Source organism: Anolis sagrei, chromosome 1 (assembly GCF_037176765.1).
Source record: "Anolis sagrei isolate rAnoSag1 chromosome 1, rAnoSag1.mat, whole genome shotgun sequence".
Classification (NCBI taxonomy): domain Eukaryota; kingdom Metazoa; phylum Chordata; class Lepidosauria; order Squamata; family Dactyloidae; genus Anolis; species Anolis sagrei.
Window position 1 is genome coordinate 305,489,827 of NC_090021.1, and position 16,634 is coordinate 305,506,460.

Sequence of the window (16,634 nt, forward strand, 5' to 3'; positions counted from 1 at the left end):
TAACAAATTCCCCATAAACTTGTGCTGATGCTACAGTTACAGTGGATACACATGTTGTAAAATATGCTGCATGTAACAAATCGAATTGGCATGAACTGTTGATGTTAAGCCAATGCTCCAAGCACTGCGACCTTACATTCTGTGAGAGACCAGCTCACTTGGAATTCTGCACTTACATAATTCTCCAGTTTTATGTGTCATCAGCCAGTACAAGTACAGGGTGAGGCAGCTTAACTTCCTTTTTTCAAAACTTAATAAAACCCATTGTATGAATCAGATTTTTTTTTATAATGTAGGCACATACCTAAAGTTTTGTTTTACGTAGTTTTGAAGACCAAATTAGGTAAGTGACGTCCCCCATTCTCCATTCTCCATACACTGAGTAAACGGATTTCTGCCGTTTATGATGACTCTTGCCAGCATAGTAGGCGTTATGTTGGCAATTTCTTCCTGGATGTTGGTCTTCAAAGCTTGTAGGGTCCTTGGACGGTTCACATAAACATGGGATTTAAAAAAATCCCATAGAAAAAATCACAAGGGGCCAAATCTGAAGAGCGGGCCGGCCACTCCAAATCCGCTCGAAAAGTAGGCCTCAACAGCAAAAGCACGCTCCTCACTGTTCCAACGCATGATGGCGACTGAACTGTGTCAGAGCAAAACTTTATAGCCGCCTCTTGAACAAGACCACTGGTGCTCCGCTACATCTTCAACCGACTGAATGGTGTACATTTTAGAAAAGGAAGTTATGCTGCCTCACACTGTATAATGTTAACTTGACCATTAACTAGAATTACAGGGTTGTAAGTAGACTGCACAATCACATAGTCATATTTCATTTTGTGCATGGATTTATTCTGCTTCTGATTATTTTGATTGGGCATTTATCTCAGAGTAATGTGGGATTTCCTGTGAATTGATGTATATTTATGGTGTCTTCATAATCTTCTCTTTTTCCCCTTCAGAGGTGGATCAAGGAGATGTCCAATTCTTAAACGAACTCGGTAAGCACCTTGTATAATACAGTTGATTTTGTAGTTGTATCATAAAGTCATCATTGGATCTCAAACAAGGATTCTCATGTTAAGAAATAAAGTCTTGTTTTGTCATTAAATCTGGCAAATTTTATTTATTATTATATAGATTTATTTGTACATAACACAGCATACATACATATTAGGTCCAAGTGTCTGGGATTCATCTCTGAATATCAGGCTCTTCCCAAGGGCCTAGGATATTAGAGGTATTTTCACAGAATGTGCGCAGACCCAAGAATTGCTCCCTTCTGCAGCATGTGGACTGATGTTCTGTCCAAATTAAGACTTTTCTCGTGCTTTTCAAGGTTTCTTGGAATGCTTCCAAATGCAGCAACCATTATTGGTATCATTGTTGTTCTCTTTTGCCATAATCGTCGAATTTCAATTTGTCAGTCCTTGTATTTTGTGATCCTTTCCAGCTTTTGGTCTTCTACTCTGCTGTCTCCTGGTAATGCAATTAAGTAAACAGTGAAAATGCATTTTATTTCAACGAAAGTGAGAGTTTACATTGTACTAAAGTAAAAGGAATAGTTCCAAACTTCTAATCATATTAGAGGCCTCTCACACTCCAAGTGTAGAGCATGTGATCATGAGATCAAATATTTGTGAAAATATAGTACTCTGTTGTGTAACTAATCTCTGAAAGTGGAGATGGGACATACTGCTTTAGAAAGAGAAAGGACAGGCAATCAGAAAATCTCTTCATGATTTTATCTGTCAAAAAAGAAGATTTTCAGGGGTTCATAAAATCCTCGCAAATTTCTCAGATCTGCTTTTCCAGAATGGAAAATCTGTGAGAGCAGGAGAGAAAACCTCATTGGATGTTGATCATTCCTTGTTTTTTTGGTGTAGTTTTGATGTAATATCCATTCAGCAGTGATAATGTTATTTTAATCAGTTTCATGGGAAATATAAATTAGGTTCCTTGCACTGCTGAGCCTTTGGATATATTTTAAATTTCCATAAAATAGGATATCAAGTAGTTTATTAAGCCACTTTGAAGCAGTCATATCTATTGCTTTTTCTTATGTTTGGGAGATTCCGTTTTTAAATCATGAAGAAAGTGGTGCCGGTATATCAGCAAACTGATTTGAATATAATTTAATGTTTTGCAGTGTTTCCATTATTATTGAGCAGATTGTGAGATTGACAGCAATGGACTAACTTGTAATGAAATTAGGATATCAACAGTTAAGAAAATCAAGACTTTCAATGAAAAGTCAAAATATATTGTGAGATCATCTTGGAACAAAGTCTTCTGCTTATAGTTACATAACCTTTACTTCCAAGAAACAAAGTTAGAAACAAAGTTAGATACCCTCTTTCTCTCATGAGTGAAAAAGAACTGGACCCAGTCTTAGTCATGCTTGGACTGAATCTACAAGCATCTGTAGGATTTTAGTAAGGTATCAGGTACAATTAAGACTGGATCTAACCCCAATAGGAGTATATCAGAGAAAGAATAAAGATTCCATTAATAATTGTTACAAGATGGAAAGGAATTCTTTTGAATCTACTGTAAAGCAAATTCATTATAAACATACCTACCCCAGAAGGTGCGGGGTTATAAGAAACTGTTATAAAAACATGTCACTTTTTATATACAAGAATCCATATAAGATCAAATATATGCCTTAAATCTACTAATTTATAAATATAACAATTTCAAATTAATCTTTGTGTGTGAGAGAGTAAGTGAGTGTGAGAGAGTTGTCAAATGTTTTTTTCCTGGAAGATTTATTATGTAGTGATTCAGTGTTCCTGATCACTTAGTAATTTCTATAAAAGTCTAAACATTTGTTGTAGATTTAAAAGTTTTACTGATTGAGCAATTGTGCTTCTTCTGAGGTCACCACAAACATAGCCCAGACTGAGTCCAGACTGTGCTTCTTGATCAAATATGTGTAATATCCAAATGTAGTCATCTTCTATTTGTACACCTATCATGTTTTTCCACTGCTATATCTTTTTCATGCTTTAAAAAACACACAAAGGGGAAAAAAGTAAATGCATTTTGAGAATAAGGCAATACAAGTAATTTATACTGGACTAGCTTGTTTCTAGCTTATTTGTGACTCACATTCACCATCTTATCATAAGGTTACAGCAGTTACAAAATTTCTAGTAAAATGTTGTTATTCTTTGAAGAATATGGCTTTTAGTAAGATAATATACTTGAGACTATAGACATTATTCTAACTAATACCTTAGCTTTTTATCTATATGTGTTAGATCCCCTATAAGAGGCCTTTAAGTTTTATAGTGAAACAAGACATAGAAGGCACAAGAAACTCTTTCTGCTCTAAAACAGGCAGCAGCATTGTATTTTACAAGTGACATTTCTGGATTCCTTAACATCTCTTTGGAAAATACATTTTCATTTTAAGCTAGATAGTCCTGAATCAACAGGCTCTTCATTTGTAAGATATATTCTTAGTAGGAACAAGATCAGGTTCAGGGAAAGACAGTGAAGATAATAAGAGGCATTTAGATAAAACGTATGAAGGAATGTTGAAGGATCTGGACATGTTCAGTTTGGTGAACAGAAGACTGAGGCATGGCATTATTGCATTCTTTAAATACTTCAAGGCTGTCACAGACAGGAGAGTGCAGGTCTGTTCTCTTCTGCTCCAGATGGTAGGACCAGGTCTAATGGTTTGAAGTTACAAGAGAGTAGATTTTTTACTGGACATTTGACAGTAAGAGTGGTTCACCAATATAATCAATTGTCTAGAGAGGTGGTGATATTTCCTTCTCTGGACATCTTCAAAAAGAGGCTGGACAGCTACTAGCAGGGATGCTTTAGCTAGATATCTTGTATTGAGCATGGAGTTAGACTAGATGGCTCCTTCCAGCTCCATGATTCTATTATTCTATAAAGATGCAGACTCTGATATCACACAGCGTGTATTCTTTTTCTTATTTAGAGGTTTTGACTTGCAAAGTGGGCATCTTAGAATCATAGAATCAAAGAGTTGGAAGAGACCTCATGGGCCATCCAGTCCAACCCCCTGCCAAGAAGCAGGAATATTGCATTCAAATCACCCCTGACAAATGGCCATCCAGCCTCTGCTTAAAAGCTTCCAAGGAAGGAGCCTCCACCACACTCCGGGGCAGAGAGTTCCACTGCTGAACGGCTCTCACAGTCAGGAAGTTCTTCCTAATGTTCAGATGGAATCTCCTCTCTTGTAGTTTGAAGCCATTGTTCCGCACCCTAGTCTCCAAGGAAGCAGAAAACAAGCTTGCTCCCTCCTCCCTGTGGCTTCCTCTCACATATTTATACATGGCTATCATATCTCCTCTCAGCCTTCTCTTCTTCAGGCTAAACATGCCCAGTTCCCTAAGCCGCTCCTCATAGGGCTTGTTCTCCAGACCCTTGATCATTTTAGTCGCCCTCCTCTGGACACATTCCAGCTTGTCAATATCTCTCTTGAATTGTGGCGCCCAGAATTGGACACAATATTCCAGATGTGGTCTAACCAAAGCAGAATAGAGGGGTAGCATTACTTCCTTAGATCTAGACACTATGCTCCTATTGATGCAGGCCAAAATCCCATTGGCTTTTTTTGCTGCCACATCACATTGTTGGCTCATGTTTAACTTGTTGTCCACGAGGACTCCCAAGATCTTTTTCACACGTACTGCTCTCGAGCCAGGCGTCACCCATTCTGTATCTTTGCATTTCATTTTTTCTGCCAAAGTAGAGTATCTTGCATTTGTCACTGTTGAACTTCATTTTGTTAGTTTTGGCCCATCTCTCTAATCTGTCAAGATCGTTTTGAATTCTGCTCCTGTCCTCTGGACTATTGGCTATCCCTCCCAATTTGGTGTCGTCTGCAAACTTGATGATCATGCCTTCTAGCCCTTCATCTAAGTCGTTAATAAAGATGTTGAACAGGACCGGGCCCAGGACGGAACCCTGCGGCACTCCACTTGTCACTTCTTTCCAAGATGAAGAGGAAGCATTAGTGAGCACTCTCTGTGTTCGTCCACTTAACCAATTACAGATCCACCTCACCGTAGTTTTGCCTAGCCCACATTGGACTAGTTTCCTTGCCAGAAGGTCATGGGGGACCTTGTCGAAGGCCTTACTGAAATCCAGGTACGCTACATCCACGGCATTCCCCGCATCTACCCAGCTTGTAGCTCTATCGAAGAAAGAGATCAGATTAGTCTGGCATGACTTGTTTTTGATAAATCCATGTTGACTATTAGCGATGACTGCATTTGTTTCTAAGTGTTTGCAGACCACTTCCTTAACAATCTTTTCCAGAATCTTGCCCGGTATCGACGTGAGGCTGACCGGACGGTAGTTGTTTGGGTCGTCCTTTTTTCCCTTCTTGAAGATTGGGACCACATTGGCCCTCCTCCAATCTGCTGGAACTTCTCCCATTCTCCAAGAACTCTCAAAGATGGTTGCCAATGGTTCCGAAATGACTTCCGCTAGTTCCTTCAATACTCTGGGGTGTAGTTGATCTGGCCCTGGGGACTTGAACTCATTAAGAGCGGCCAGGTATTCCTGGACGACTTCTTTCCCAATTTGGGGTTGGATGTCCTCCAATCCCTCATCCACTCCATCTTGCTGAGGTTGAAGACTCTCTTTTTGTGAGAAGACCGAGGCAAAGAAGGCATTAAGTAGTTCTGCCTTTTCCCTATCCCCTGTCAGCATTGCCCCATCTTCTCCTCGAAGAGGTCCTATCGCCTCCTTGTTTTTTCTTTTTCTACCGACATAAGAATAGAAGCACTTTTTTATTGTTTTTAATGTCCCTGGCAAGTCTGAGCTCGTTTTTTGCTTTAGACTTGCGGACCTTTTCCCTACAGGTGTTGGCTATTTGTTTGAATTCTTCTTTGGTGATTTCTCCCTTTTTCCACTTCTTGTGCATGTCTCTTTTGTGTCTTAGCACAGTTAGAAGTTCTTTGGACATCCATTCTGGCTTCTTTGCACTTGTCCTATTTTTTCTCTTTGTTGGCACAGTTTGCAATTGCGCCTTGAGTATTTCACTCTTGAGAAATTCCCATCCATCCGTAACTCCCTTGTCTTTTAGTATCTGTGTCCACGGAATGCTGCTCAGCGTTTCCTTCATTTTTTGGAAATCAGCTCTCCTAAAGTCCAAAATGCGGGTTTGACTTGTCTTAGTTTCGGCCTTCCTTTGTACCTCAAATTGCAGGAGCACATGGTCACTTGCCCCTAAGGATCCTACCACTTCGACCGCATCGATCAGGTCCTCCGCATTTGTTAGGATGAGATCAAGAGTAGCCAATCCCCTTGTTGCCTCTTCTACCTTCTGGACCATGAAATTGTCTGCAAGGCAAGCGAGGAATTTGTTGGACCTTGTACCGAGTTTGTTTTCCAGCAAATATCGGGATAGTTGAAATCGCCCATGACTACTACATCTCTTCTCTGTGCCTGTTTGGTCAACTGTTGGCAGAAGACTTCATCAAGTTCTTCCTCCTGGCTTGGGGGTCTGTAGTAGACGCCTACAATGACATCTTTTTGAGTCCCAGTTCCCTTGATTCTTATCCAGATGATTTCAAGCTGGTTTCCCAGATTGCTGTCTTGAATCTCTTCTGCAGCATAAGAGTTTTTGACATATAAGGCTACTCCGCCTCCTCTCCCCTTTGTTCGGTTTCTGTGAAAGAGGTTATACCCCTCGATATCTACATTCCAGCGATAGGAGTCATCCCACCAGGTTTCAGTGATGGCTATGATATCATATTTGTGGTGTTGTGCTAAAAGTTGGAGTTCGTCTTGTTTATTTCCCATGCTCTGTGCATTAGTGTAAAGACATGTGAGCCCCTGAGATCTTCCCTTGAGCTCTTTAATTGGGATTATTGTGCTTTTGGTACTTGGTCTTTGTTGTGTTTGTGCAGCCCTCCGTTTAGCCTTCTGGCGATTCCCAGACATTATGGGTAAAGTAGTGTTCGCAAGGCTGTTGTCCCCCTCCCCCGGTGGACCTAGTTTAAAGTGCGTCTAATGAGGTTTGCGAGTCTGTGAGCAAAAAGGTGTTTTCCTACTTGTCTGAGATGCACCCCATCCCTTGCCAGTAGGCCATCCTCCTAGAAAAGCAGGCCATGGTCGAGGAAGCCAAAGCGTTCCTCCTGACACCATTTTCTAAGCCAGTCATTGACCTGTACTATTTTTCTGGCTCTTGTGGGTCCGTGTCTTACAACAGGGAGGAGGGATGAAAAGACCACCTGTACATTACATTCTTTTAGCTTTGCTCCTAGAGCTCGAAAATCATTTGTGATCTTTTGAAACGTATGCCTTGCAGTATCATTGGTTCCTACATGAATCAACATGAGGGGAGGACGGTGATAGGGCTTGAGGAGCCTGGTGAGCCTCTGAGTGATATGGTGTATTTTTGCCCCCGGTAAGCAGCATATTTCTCGAGCCATCCCATCCAGTCTGGAAATGACAGCTTCCGTTCCTCTAAGGAGGGAGTCGCCTACTACCAAGACCTGTTTACTTTCGGGAATGACAGGGCCCCTTTTGTGCAATGTAGTGTGTAGGTCTCCAGAAAAGTGATCCTGTTGGTGTGAATTGTGTAGGTGAAAAGTGTTGTCCTCCTCCTCGACATCCCCGGTGCATTTGTCAAGGACAATCCATTGTGATTCGTCCAAGAGCCTATGGTTCTCTTGTATGTGTTCCTGTTGCTCCTGGTCTATGGTTGGGGATGGTACACCTGCAGGATTGTGCAAGTGTGAATGTTGTGAAGTGTTGTCCCAGTCAGGGCTATCCCCCGCACACTGATCAAGGATGAGCCACTGATCAGTATCTAAGCCATTCTGGTCTTCCCCAATATGTTGTGTTTCTTGGTCAGGTGATAGTTGTGTGAGAATTTGGAATCTATTGTGTAACTGCAGCTGAGCGGAAGTATTCTGAGGAGGCTTCCGGGTCCTATGTGTCCTTCTAAGGATGACATTACTCCAAGCCTGAGGGTTGTCCACATCTGAGGTGCTGTTCTGTTGAGCCTCCCCGTAATGTTGGTGTGATATGGGCTGCGTGTCTAGGACAGTGTGGTGTGTGGTGTCTAAGATCAGCTCAAGTTCCTGAATGTCCTTAAGGGTCTTAATACGGTCCTCGAGTTGTCGGATCCTGTGTTCCATGCGAGTGATCTGTTTACACTTGGGGCAGATGTAATTGAGTAATTGTAGTGTGAAAAAGCTGAACATGCCACAGCTTGTGCATGAGACGGGAAGTTTTCGTGTTTGTTCCATCTGGAGGTTGCTAATGACCTCCTCTTGGTGTGTGTTTGATGTTGTCTGTATGCAGGGGTGAAAGTATAGGTTACTGAGTGTACGAGTTAATTTTTAAACTCAGGAAGCCCCGCCTCTCAAACAAAGCAGTTAATTTTTAAACTCAGGAAGCCCCGCCTCTCAAACAAAGCAGCGCTGAAAGCAGTTAAATTTAAACAAAGCTTATCCTGAAGCAGAAGGAAACAAAATGGGTTCCTGCTTCCTCAACTTCTGTGGAAAGTCCAGCTGCCCCTTGGGTTCAGACACTGGTTTATATAGGATAACCAGGAAGCCCCGTGTAATAAAACTACCTTTTAGTCGGCTAGGCCGAAGCCTGCATAGCAGTGGCTGGCCTCCTGGTTGTTGAGCAAAGAAGGAGGAGGAGTCAGGCTGACTCCTGATTGGGTGCAACAATCAGGGGTGGAGTCAGCTGAATGGAGGGAAAGGGAGCTGTCTTGTCTGACAGAGAGAGAAGAGTCTGAGATTTAGACAGAGAAGGATGTAGATTTTTAGAGCAGGGAACTGACAGAAAGGGAAGAGTTTTAGCTAGTCTCTAGGTTTAAGGTATATGGTGAAGACATTAGGCTAGAGCTTTACTAGAGAGGCTAGTAAAGGAGAGCTGTGTCTTATTGAGCCTAAGAGAGGTTTCAAAGATACCTTATAGCCAGCTGAGGGAGGCAGACAGGGGTCTGTGCTCCAAGTAAACTGTGTCTAATAATAGAACAGTTGGTTATAGAGACTCAAGCTGAGAAAGCTATTCTGTCAGAGAGAACTGATTGATTTAAGCAACCAAGTTACTGCAACTGCATCAAGATTTTGTACCACTCATTTCATCGAGTTGCTGTTCATATTAAGTTCAAAATAAACTCTTTATTAGTTTATTCTTAACTGGTGTTCGCCTCAATCCATTCGTTTCCCTCAAAAATAATTCTCTCAACACATCTCCAAAGTCCAGTCAGCCATTGTAGTTCAAGAGCTCAAACGTCCTTTTATTTAAAATACAATCACACCCTTTTAGTTCCTCAGGCCGGCAATTCTGAGATGGTGGCAGCTATATTTTTACCAAATACTTCGGTCACTTAGGCTCAGCCTTTTGTTCCACGCTGTATATCCAAGGGCGGAGGTGGGATCTGTTGTCCACCCTGCCCGGATATTCCTTTAATCCATTATACCCCGCCTCTCAAACAAAGCAGTTAATTTTTAAACTCAGGAAGCCCCGCCTCTCAAACAAAGCAGTGCTGAAAGCAGTTAAATTTAAACAAAGCTTACCCTGAAGCAGAAGGAAACAAAATGGGTTCCTGCTTCCTCAACTTCTGTGGAAAGCCATTAGATTTCTCAACAACAGTATCAGGTAATAAAGCAACCTCTCAGTTTTACTTTTCCCAACAGTGGGCTTACATATATAGTCAGCCTTCCACATTTGCTGAGGTTAGGAGCACATGACCATCCTGAAAGTGAAAAAACACGAATAAAGAAATGGCTAACAAAATCATGTTTCATTGCCACAAAATTATATGATTCTTGTCTTTGTTCCAATTCAGGGAGTTAGGATAGTTCATCTTGATATGACAGGAAGTCTTGTTATAGTTATATAGATACATGGTAAGTGGCCATGTTTTTCATTGCCAGAATTCTATATTCTACATGTTTTATAATGCAGTTGTTATAATGGGTAAAGCTAGGACCATACTCAGCTTGGGAAGCAATGTGTTTTGAAGTGTTTTTTTTTTAAACTATATATTTTGTAGCAAGGGGCTTATTGTTTCTCTTAAATGTTTTGATAGAAAAAAAAATACTGGCTTTGCTTTTTTGCATAATGAGTATGCTTAGCTGTTGCAGAAATACTACCTTGGAGGTAGTGGTCATATTGCATTGTTTATTGGGGGAGAGGGCAGACCAACTATTAATAATATATAAGGTTGTCTATCTTCTGTTTTGAATTGTTCACTCTTTTTTTTCCATCTAAGAGCAAAGGTTCTAAGATCACCCATTAGTGATAATAAATGGTGCACGGCATATGGACTTGTAACTATTATTATCTCTGAGTGTTTCCCAATATGTTCTTCTCTTTTCCTCTTCATTGTATTATCTGTTACGGATTAAAATATCTTGATGTACATGTTGTTCGGTATCTGTATAAAACCTCTGGGAGAGGTCATTCAGAGTCTTGAGTATTGGGTGCCATCAGTATCCAAAAGTCTTCTAGCTCTCGTCCTCTTCATCAGTGGAGTTAGCTGGAGCTTTGAAGGTCCTGGAGCAATGTCTGAATGATGTAATTGTCTGGAGGAAGGCCAATAAAATGATCTGAATCCTATAAAACAGAAGCTCTGTGGATTGCTAGGTCTCAGATCTAGCTACCTTGGATGGCTTGTACTGCCTCTGAAGCTTGACAGAATTTTTGAATATATCTTTCTTACTGGAGGATCTGGCAAACTTCATGGTCCACCAGTTATAGTCTTTTCTAGATAGTGATAATTTAGCCACAATAGTGATAAAAATCCCGGTTAGATTACTACAATGCACTTGGTGTGGGATTGAAGACAACTGAGAAACAGTAGCTTGTCTAGAATACAGCAGCAAGATTGTTGACTGGAGCACTATTCAGAAACCATAGCAATTATTTTAGAATTGCTTGGGCTGCCAATATACATCCGATCTGAATTCACAATGCTGGTGATAACATTTAAATACCTAAATGGCTTGGAATTTTAATCCTTGAAGGAGTGCCTCCCCTTGTATATGCTTGAAAATTGAGCTCTAATGGGGGGGGGGGTCCATCTCTGTATCCCACATTGTTAGAAGACATGGGAAACAGTCTCCTCTGTAAAGGCAAGTCCAGTTGTAGAATAGTCTCTCCTTGGCAACCCATTTAGCACCAAATGAAAACATGACTTTTTATTATAGCCTTCAGAAGTTAAATGATTTAATTGATTTTATCTCGCTTGCACATTTGTTATTTTTAATTGTTTTAACTGGTTTTAAGTTGACTTGTTTTAACTGACAACGGAGTTAATATTTAGTCTTTTAAAATTGTTATTATTTATCGTTTTAAATTACATTTCTTGTAAGTTGCCCTGAGGTCTTCAGCCAAAGGGTGGGATATAAATGTTCTAAGAAAAAATGATAGCCCACTTTGATCATATAGAATGTTACCATGTTTGTTAAATAGTGGAAAAAGTGAATTAGTGAACCATTTGATTCTTAATTGATTTTTGGAAAGGTAGGATAGGCTGAGTTTTGTGCGCTTGCTCCAATAAGTGAGACTGTATACAGACCTCTTTAAAGAAGTATTAGTTATTTAGCAGGGAGATTAGCTTGTACATTTTTCTAAACATAACCATAGAGAAAAGGATTTTTGATTTTAGTTTTTAATTTTATTTTTTCCTTTCTGTTCGTTTGCAGTTTAGCTCTTGCTGGAGAACTGGGTCTGGATGTTGTGGACTGTAATGCTCAGCTTCATGCTGCTCTTTATGAGCGGAAACTTCTGTCACTAGAGGTACGGAAACGAAGACGACGTCATGGCAAACTCAGACCAAGACAGTCAAGACTGTCAGGTAAGTACAAATCTTGACACAGTAGCATTAGAGCACGGGTCTAGAGGATAAGGAGCTTGATTTGCATCTATGGGCCCTATCTCCTTGCTGCCAATTGCAAGAACAATACAGTTGAACACGATGAAAGCCACCCACTATATGGCTATCAGCCTCCTCCCAGTAGACTTAAGGAAAAGTTTAATGAGAACCACCACTCCTCTAAATGTTCCTCCAGCAACAGCAAGAATAAATCAATTCCAGTTGAATGCCCCCCATGAGGGTCTTCCTCCAGGGGCAAACCAAAAATGGGTAACTTGGAAGTCCCTGAACAGACTCAAAAGCGGAGTTGGCGGATCAAAAGGCAACCTGGCAAAATGACACTACCTAGAAGAATCCTCCACCTTGTGCGATTGTGGAGCAGAACAAACAACTCAGCATCCTTATGCTTGCCCACAATGCCCTGACTCATGTACAGAGGAAGAAGTGTTTAAAGCTATAGACAGTGCAGTCGCTGTTGCCTGTTTTTGGTCTGAAACTATCTAGCAGCTTATGATCTTTTTATTTTATCCGTTTTAGTGTTCTTTTTCAACTTCTAATTTTTTATATTAGTGGCTTATGGTCTGCATTATAATTTTCTCCAGGCTTCATTTTAGTGAACAGAATGGTTCTTCTCTATCTTTTGCTTCTGATTATGTACCCAATTTGATTCCTGTATTGGCTATTAGGTGAAGTCCATGTCACCCCCTTGGTTGCTTGAGGAATTGTTTCCAATTAATAAATAGTTGGTCTTGCAAAATTCAGTCAATTACTTTTTTGCATTTAATGGTCCATCAACGCAAATCTTTGCAAGAAAAATAAGATTTTTGATCCTCAAAGTTGTTTGTCTAGTAGCAAGAAAACGTAGATTTTTTTCAGTTTTCAATCAATGAAACTTTGTATTACTTCAGTAACAATGAAGTGACATGATCAAACCAATTATTCCTACCTAAGAGAGTTTCAAATGCCTGACTTTGTGAAGGCATATTTCTTTCAGCCTTCTGCACTAATCTGTCTCATCATTAGAGTCAAATATGATGCACCTTAAATGTAAGATGAACTCTTAAAATTTACATTGCATGAACACAAACCTTCATACACACTCAGGCCTTGTTTTTATCTTTTAATCCACAAACAATGGGTCCACACACTTGAAATGTGCAGCTGTCATGATGAATTAAAACATGCGTTCACCTCTGTTACCACCAGGCAAAAAGACCATGGCCATAGCTTGTGCTGGCACATTCCACAAGAACAATGGCAGTAATAAAGATGTCTGCAACTAGTAAAACTCTTGACAAAGTTTGTAAAGTTGTGGCTTGGAGTATACCAATGACATTTTAAAATATGACATTGAAAAGTTACAGATCTAATGACGTGGCTTTGAGTGAGACAGATGATACAAAAGGCTTCAGTTAAAGGCACAGCCATGCCCATTCTTAAAGATGAAAAGGAGGAAGAGAGAGAAAAATAAATTGTGCAAAAACATTAAATCAAATTTTTATTTTAGCATGAACTCTATATATAAATCCAATTTTTCAGATGAAGTACTGAATGGCCTCAGATATACAGCATATTTATATAGTTATAAGAGGGGGAAATCTGAAGGGATCCAGAAAGAAGCAAATGCTACCACCTCACTCAATACCCGTTTCTGCCGTTCGTCCCCATGATCCATCTGTGTAGTTTCTGAGCAGTCAGCGATTCCAGGTTTTAACTAATTTGTAAATTTTCAGTTCTCTACATGCTTTACCCATCAACTCATGATATTTTTTTAATTGCAGCATTTTAATTCCTTTTCTTTGTTCGGCTGTTAAAATGCTGATCTATATTTTAGTTTGTTTTAAAACGTCAACTGTAATACATAGAGTGATTGCAGGAAAAATCTCAGGACACCGTTAGTTTTGAAGCCCATACCAAGAAATCATAATTCAAAATGAATATGCATTCTGGCTTCAAAGAAAAGGACAAGTTAGGCAATTAAGGCTTTTCTTCTTGCAAACACCATTCTGCATAAAGCTTCAAGATCCATAGTTTGCTTCTTACCAGAGTTTGCTTCTTACCATAAATTTTCAACGGACTGGCCAAGGTGATGCGGGTTTTTCAGAGCATTACAGTGACTGTTAGTGTTAATGTGTGAAAGCAATAAATCTGCTTATCAAAAGTCAGTTTCCCTGGGTTCAAAACTCTTTCTGAAAGGATTTATTTTGTTAAATCTACACCACTTGCTACTAGGATTTTTCAGTAAAAATAAAAGCTGTTTTCCACAACCTCAAGACTCTGCACTGATTCATATAAGAGCTAAAGTTTTTTAACCATACTTCACCGATACTAAAATGTTTAGAGCCGGTAATATATTGATTCTTTACAGAGACTTTGCAGTCAACTGATTTTGTTCTCAAGTCAGAAATGGAATGCGAAGAGGAAGAGGAGACAACAGAAGAAGATGAAGAACCAGAAATACCTCAGAATGAAACAGCTGATTGTCTTAAAAATATGAAGGTGAAATCTAAACCACAGTTGTCAGAGCAGATGGAGCCTTCTCATCAGGGGAAGTTGACAAAGAACCAACTTGAACAGAAACCTAAAAGTGAAGGGCCACCATGCGAGAGCAAATTGGATACTGTGCCAAAGAGTGTTGAGCTTCCATTTAATTTGCTACAGGTTCTTCATGAAAACAAGAATCTAAGGTAAGAGTTTTCATGAGATTGCTTTGGTTAAAGTGGATTTTAAATGAGGAAGTATGCTTATGAAAAGCTTCAGCTTGCCATGGCCTATTTGGTGGTTGGTGCAGAATTTCATGAACCTTTAAAGGTTGAGCATCATTTGTTATACAAATTATTGCCACAAGATGAAGTGATGGTTTCTAATGGTTTTTAATTACCATAAAAAGGAATTTATTTACTAAAAGCATTTATATAAGCCCACAAACTATTTATTTAATAGCACACATATTTCCAGTGCAGAATTTAAAGAAGCTTACAGATTGAAGCAAAGTACAGGCAAAAAACTATTGGTTCAATTAAACAATGCTATTGCAAAACACAAGTTAAAACAGTTTTTAAAACATATTTAAAACACAATAAAAAGATACTGACATAACATACCACATTAAAAGTGTCTGTTTTTACAAAAGGTTGAAAAACAAAGACCTGTCTAAATTTAAAAGGCTTTGCCTGATGACATAAAGGCAGCAGGAAAGGAAGCAACTGAACCCCTGCTATCATGGAGACTAGGACGCAGAACAGTGGCTTCAAACTACAGGAAAGGAGATTCCACCTTAACATTAGGAAAAACTTCCTAACTATGGGAGCTCTTTGGCAGTGGAACTCTCTCCTCCAGAGCGTTGTGGAGGCTTTTAAGCAGAGGCTGGATGGCCATCTGTCGGGGGTGCTTTTAATATGATTTTGCTGCTTCTTGGCAGGGGGTTGGACTGGATGGCCCACAGGGTCTCTTCCAACTCTATTATTCTATTGTTCTATTAATAACAACAACTTTATTCTTATACCCTGCCACCATCTCCCTGAAGAGACTCAGGGTGGCTTACATATTATTCCCAAAGATCAGCCAGATCTTCCAGCAGGATCCCCTGCCAAAACAAAGGACATGTACCAAGGACCATCAGAAATCCACCTAGATTCATAGAACTTCTGAAGTAGACCATCTTAATAGCACACACCACCAGTCCTACAGAAGCTCCATCTCTCTGTGAATCTAAATCCTAACCAGGTAGGAAGTCTATCCATGAAACAGAACTTTGGAAAGTTCCTCCACCCAGACCAGCAAAATCTTGCGTAGCACAAGAAACTTGAGTCCAAAGTGTGCCCTGCAGCATGGGTTTCGTCAGATGATACTTATCATAAGAGATGTGAAGTCCCCAGTTGTTTCCAACAGAGTGGTTTCAGGATTGATGTTGAAGTCCCCCAGCACAAGTTTTTGAGAATTGGGGGGGGGGGAGCACCACTGCTGAGACCAATTCAGCTAGCCTAGAAAGGAAGATTGTTGAACAGCTGAGTGGGCTCTCCAGGCTTCACCTGCTGCCATACAGACAATCCTGGTGAACAAAGCTAGGAGAGGTTAACACCCCACCCACCACAAATTCATCTAACTAAGATTATTTAATGCAAACCAGGTCAGTGTAATTACCCCAGGGTCAGATCCTGGATTCAAGGATGGTTTGTTTTTTTTACATTCACTGATGTGGCATTTTGACTGCTGTTACCCGTGATAGCTTCGAAGTGAAAACCAGATGTAACATTTATATTTATATTTGTGGGAAGACTATTTAGAACCAATCCTAAGCTTAGTAGACCTTTGACCTAGTGTCACCACTGTGACACTAGCACTGACTGGGATCCTTTTACCACATTTTGCCTGGTCTTAGTGATGGTTCTACTCACATAGGTAGACTTTGGGTTGGCTTTTGCTGCAGCAAGAATAGCATAATTTATTGAAGGCAGATGTTCACTGCCAGTGCAGGCTCTGTAATCAGGCATTATATGTAAGGGAGACAGCTGACTCCAATCAGGAGATAAACACCATCTTGATTGAAGTGGGCTGGAACTTTGGGCCCTTCCACACAGCTCTATATCCCAGAATATCAAGGCAGAAAATCCCACATTATCTGAGTGTGGACTCGGATAACCCAATTCAAAGCAGATATTGTGGGATTTTCTGCCTTGATGCTCTGGGATATAGAGCTGTGTGGAAGGGCCCATATACCTTGTCCCCCATATGACCTTGGAGGTTCTGTCTGTTACACTCTATTTCTCCTACCCCCCCCCCCTTTTTTTAA

General features: G+C 40.2%; 1 protein-coding gene across 13 annotated transcripts in view; it reads left to right on the forward strand.

The window, feature by feature from the left end:
• TTLL5 (tubulin tyrosine ligase like 5) overlaps positions 1-16,634 on the forward strand; it is a 149,823-nt gene that overhangs the window by 62,314 nt on the left and 70,875 nt on the right. For 12 of the 13 annotated variants that reach the window (XM_060758169.2, XM_060758177.2, XM_060758202.2 and 9 more), the window contains exons 20-22: positions 963-1,001; positions 11,673-11,824; positions 14,211-14,529. In XM_060758169.2, coding sequence (XP_060614152.2) covers positions 963-1,001; positions 11,673-11,824; positions 14,211-14,529 — 510 coding nt within the window. The remainder of the gene's footprint in view (positions 1-962; positions 1,002-11,672; positions 11,825-14,210; positions 14,530-16,634) is intronic. The other variant, XM_060758210.2, reaches the window with a different exon arrangement.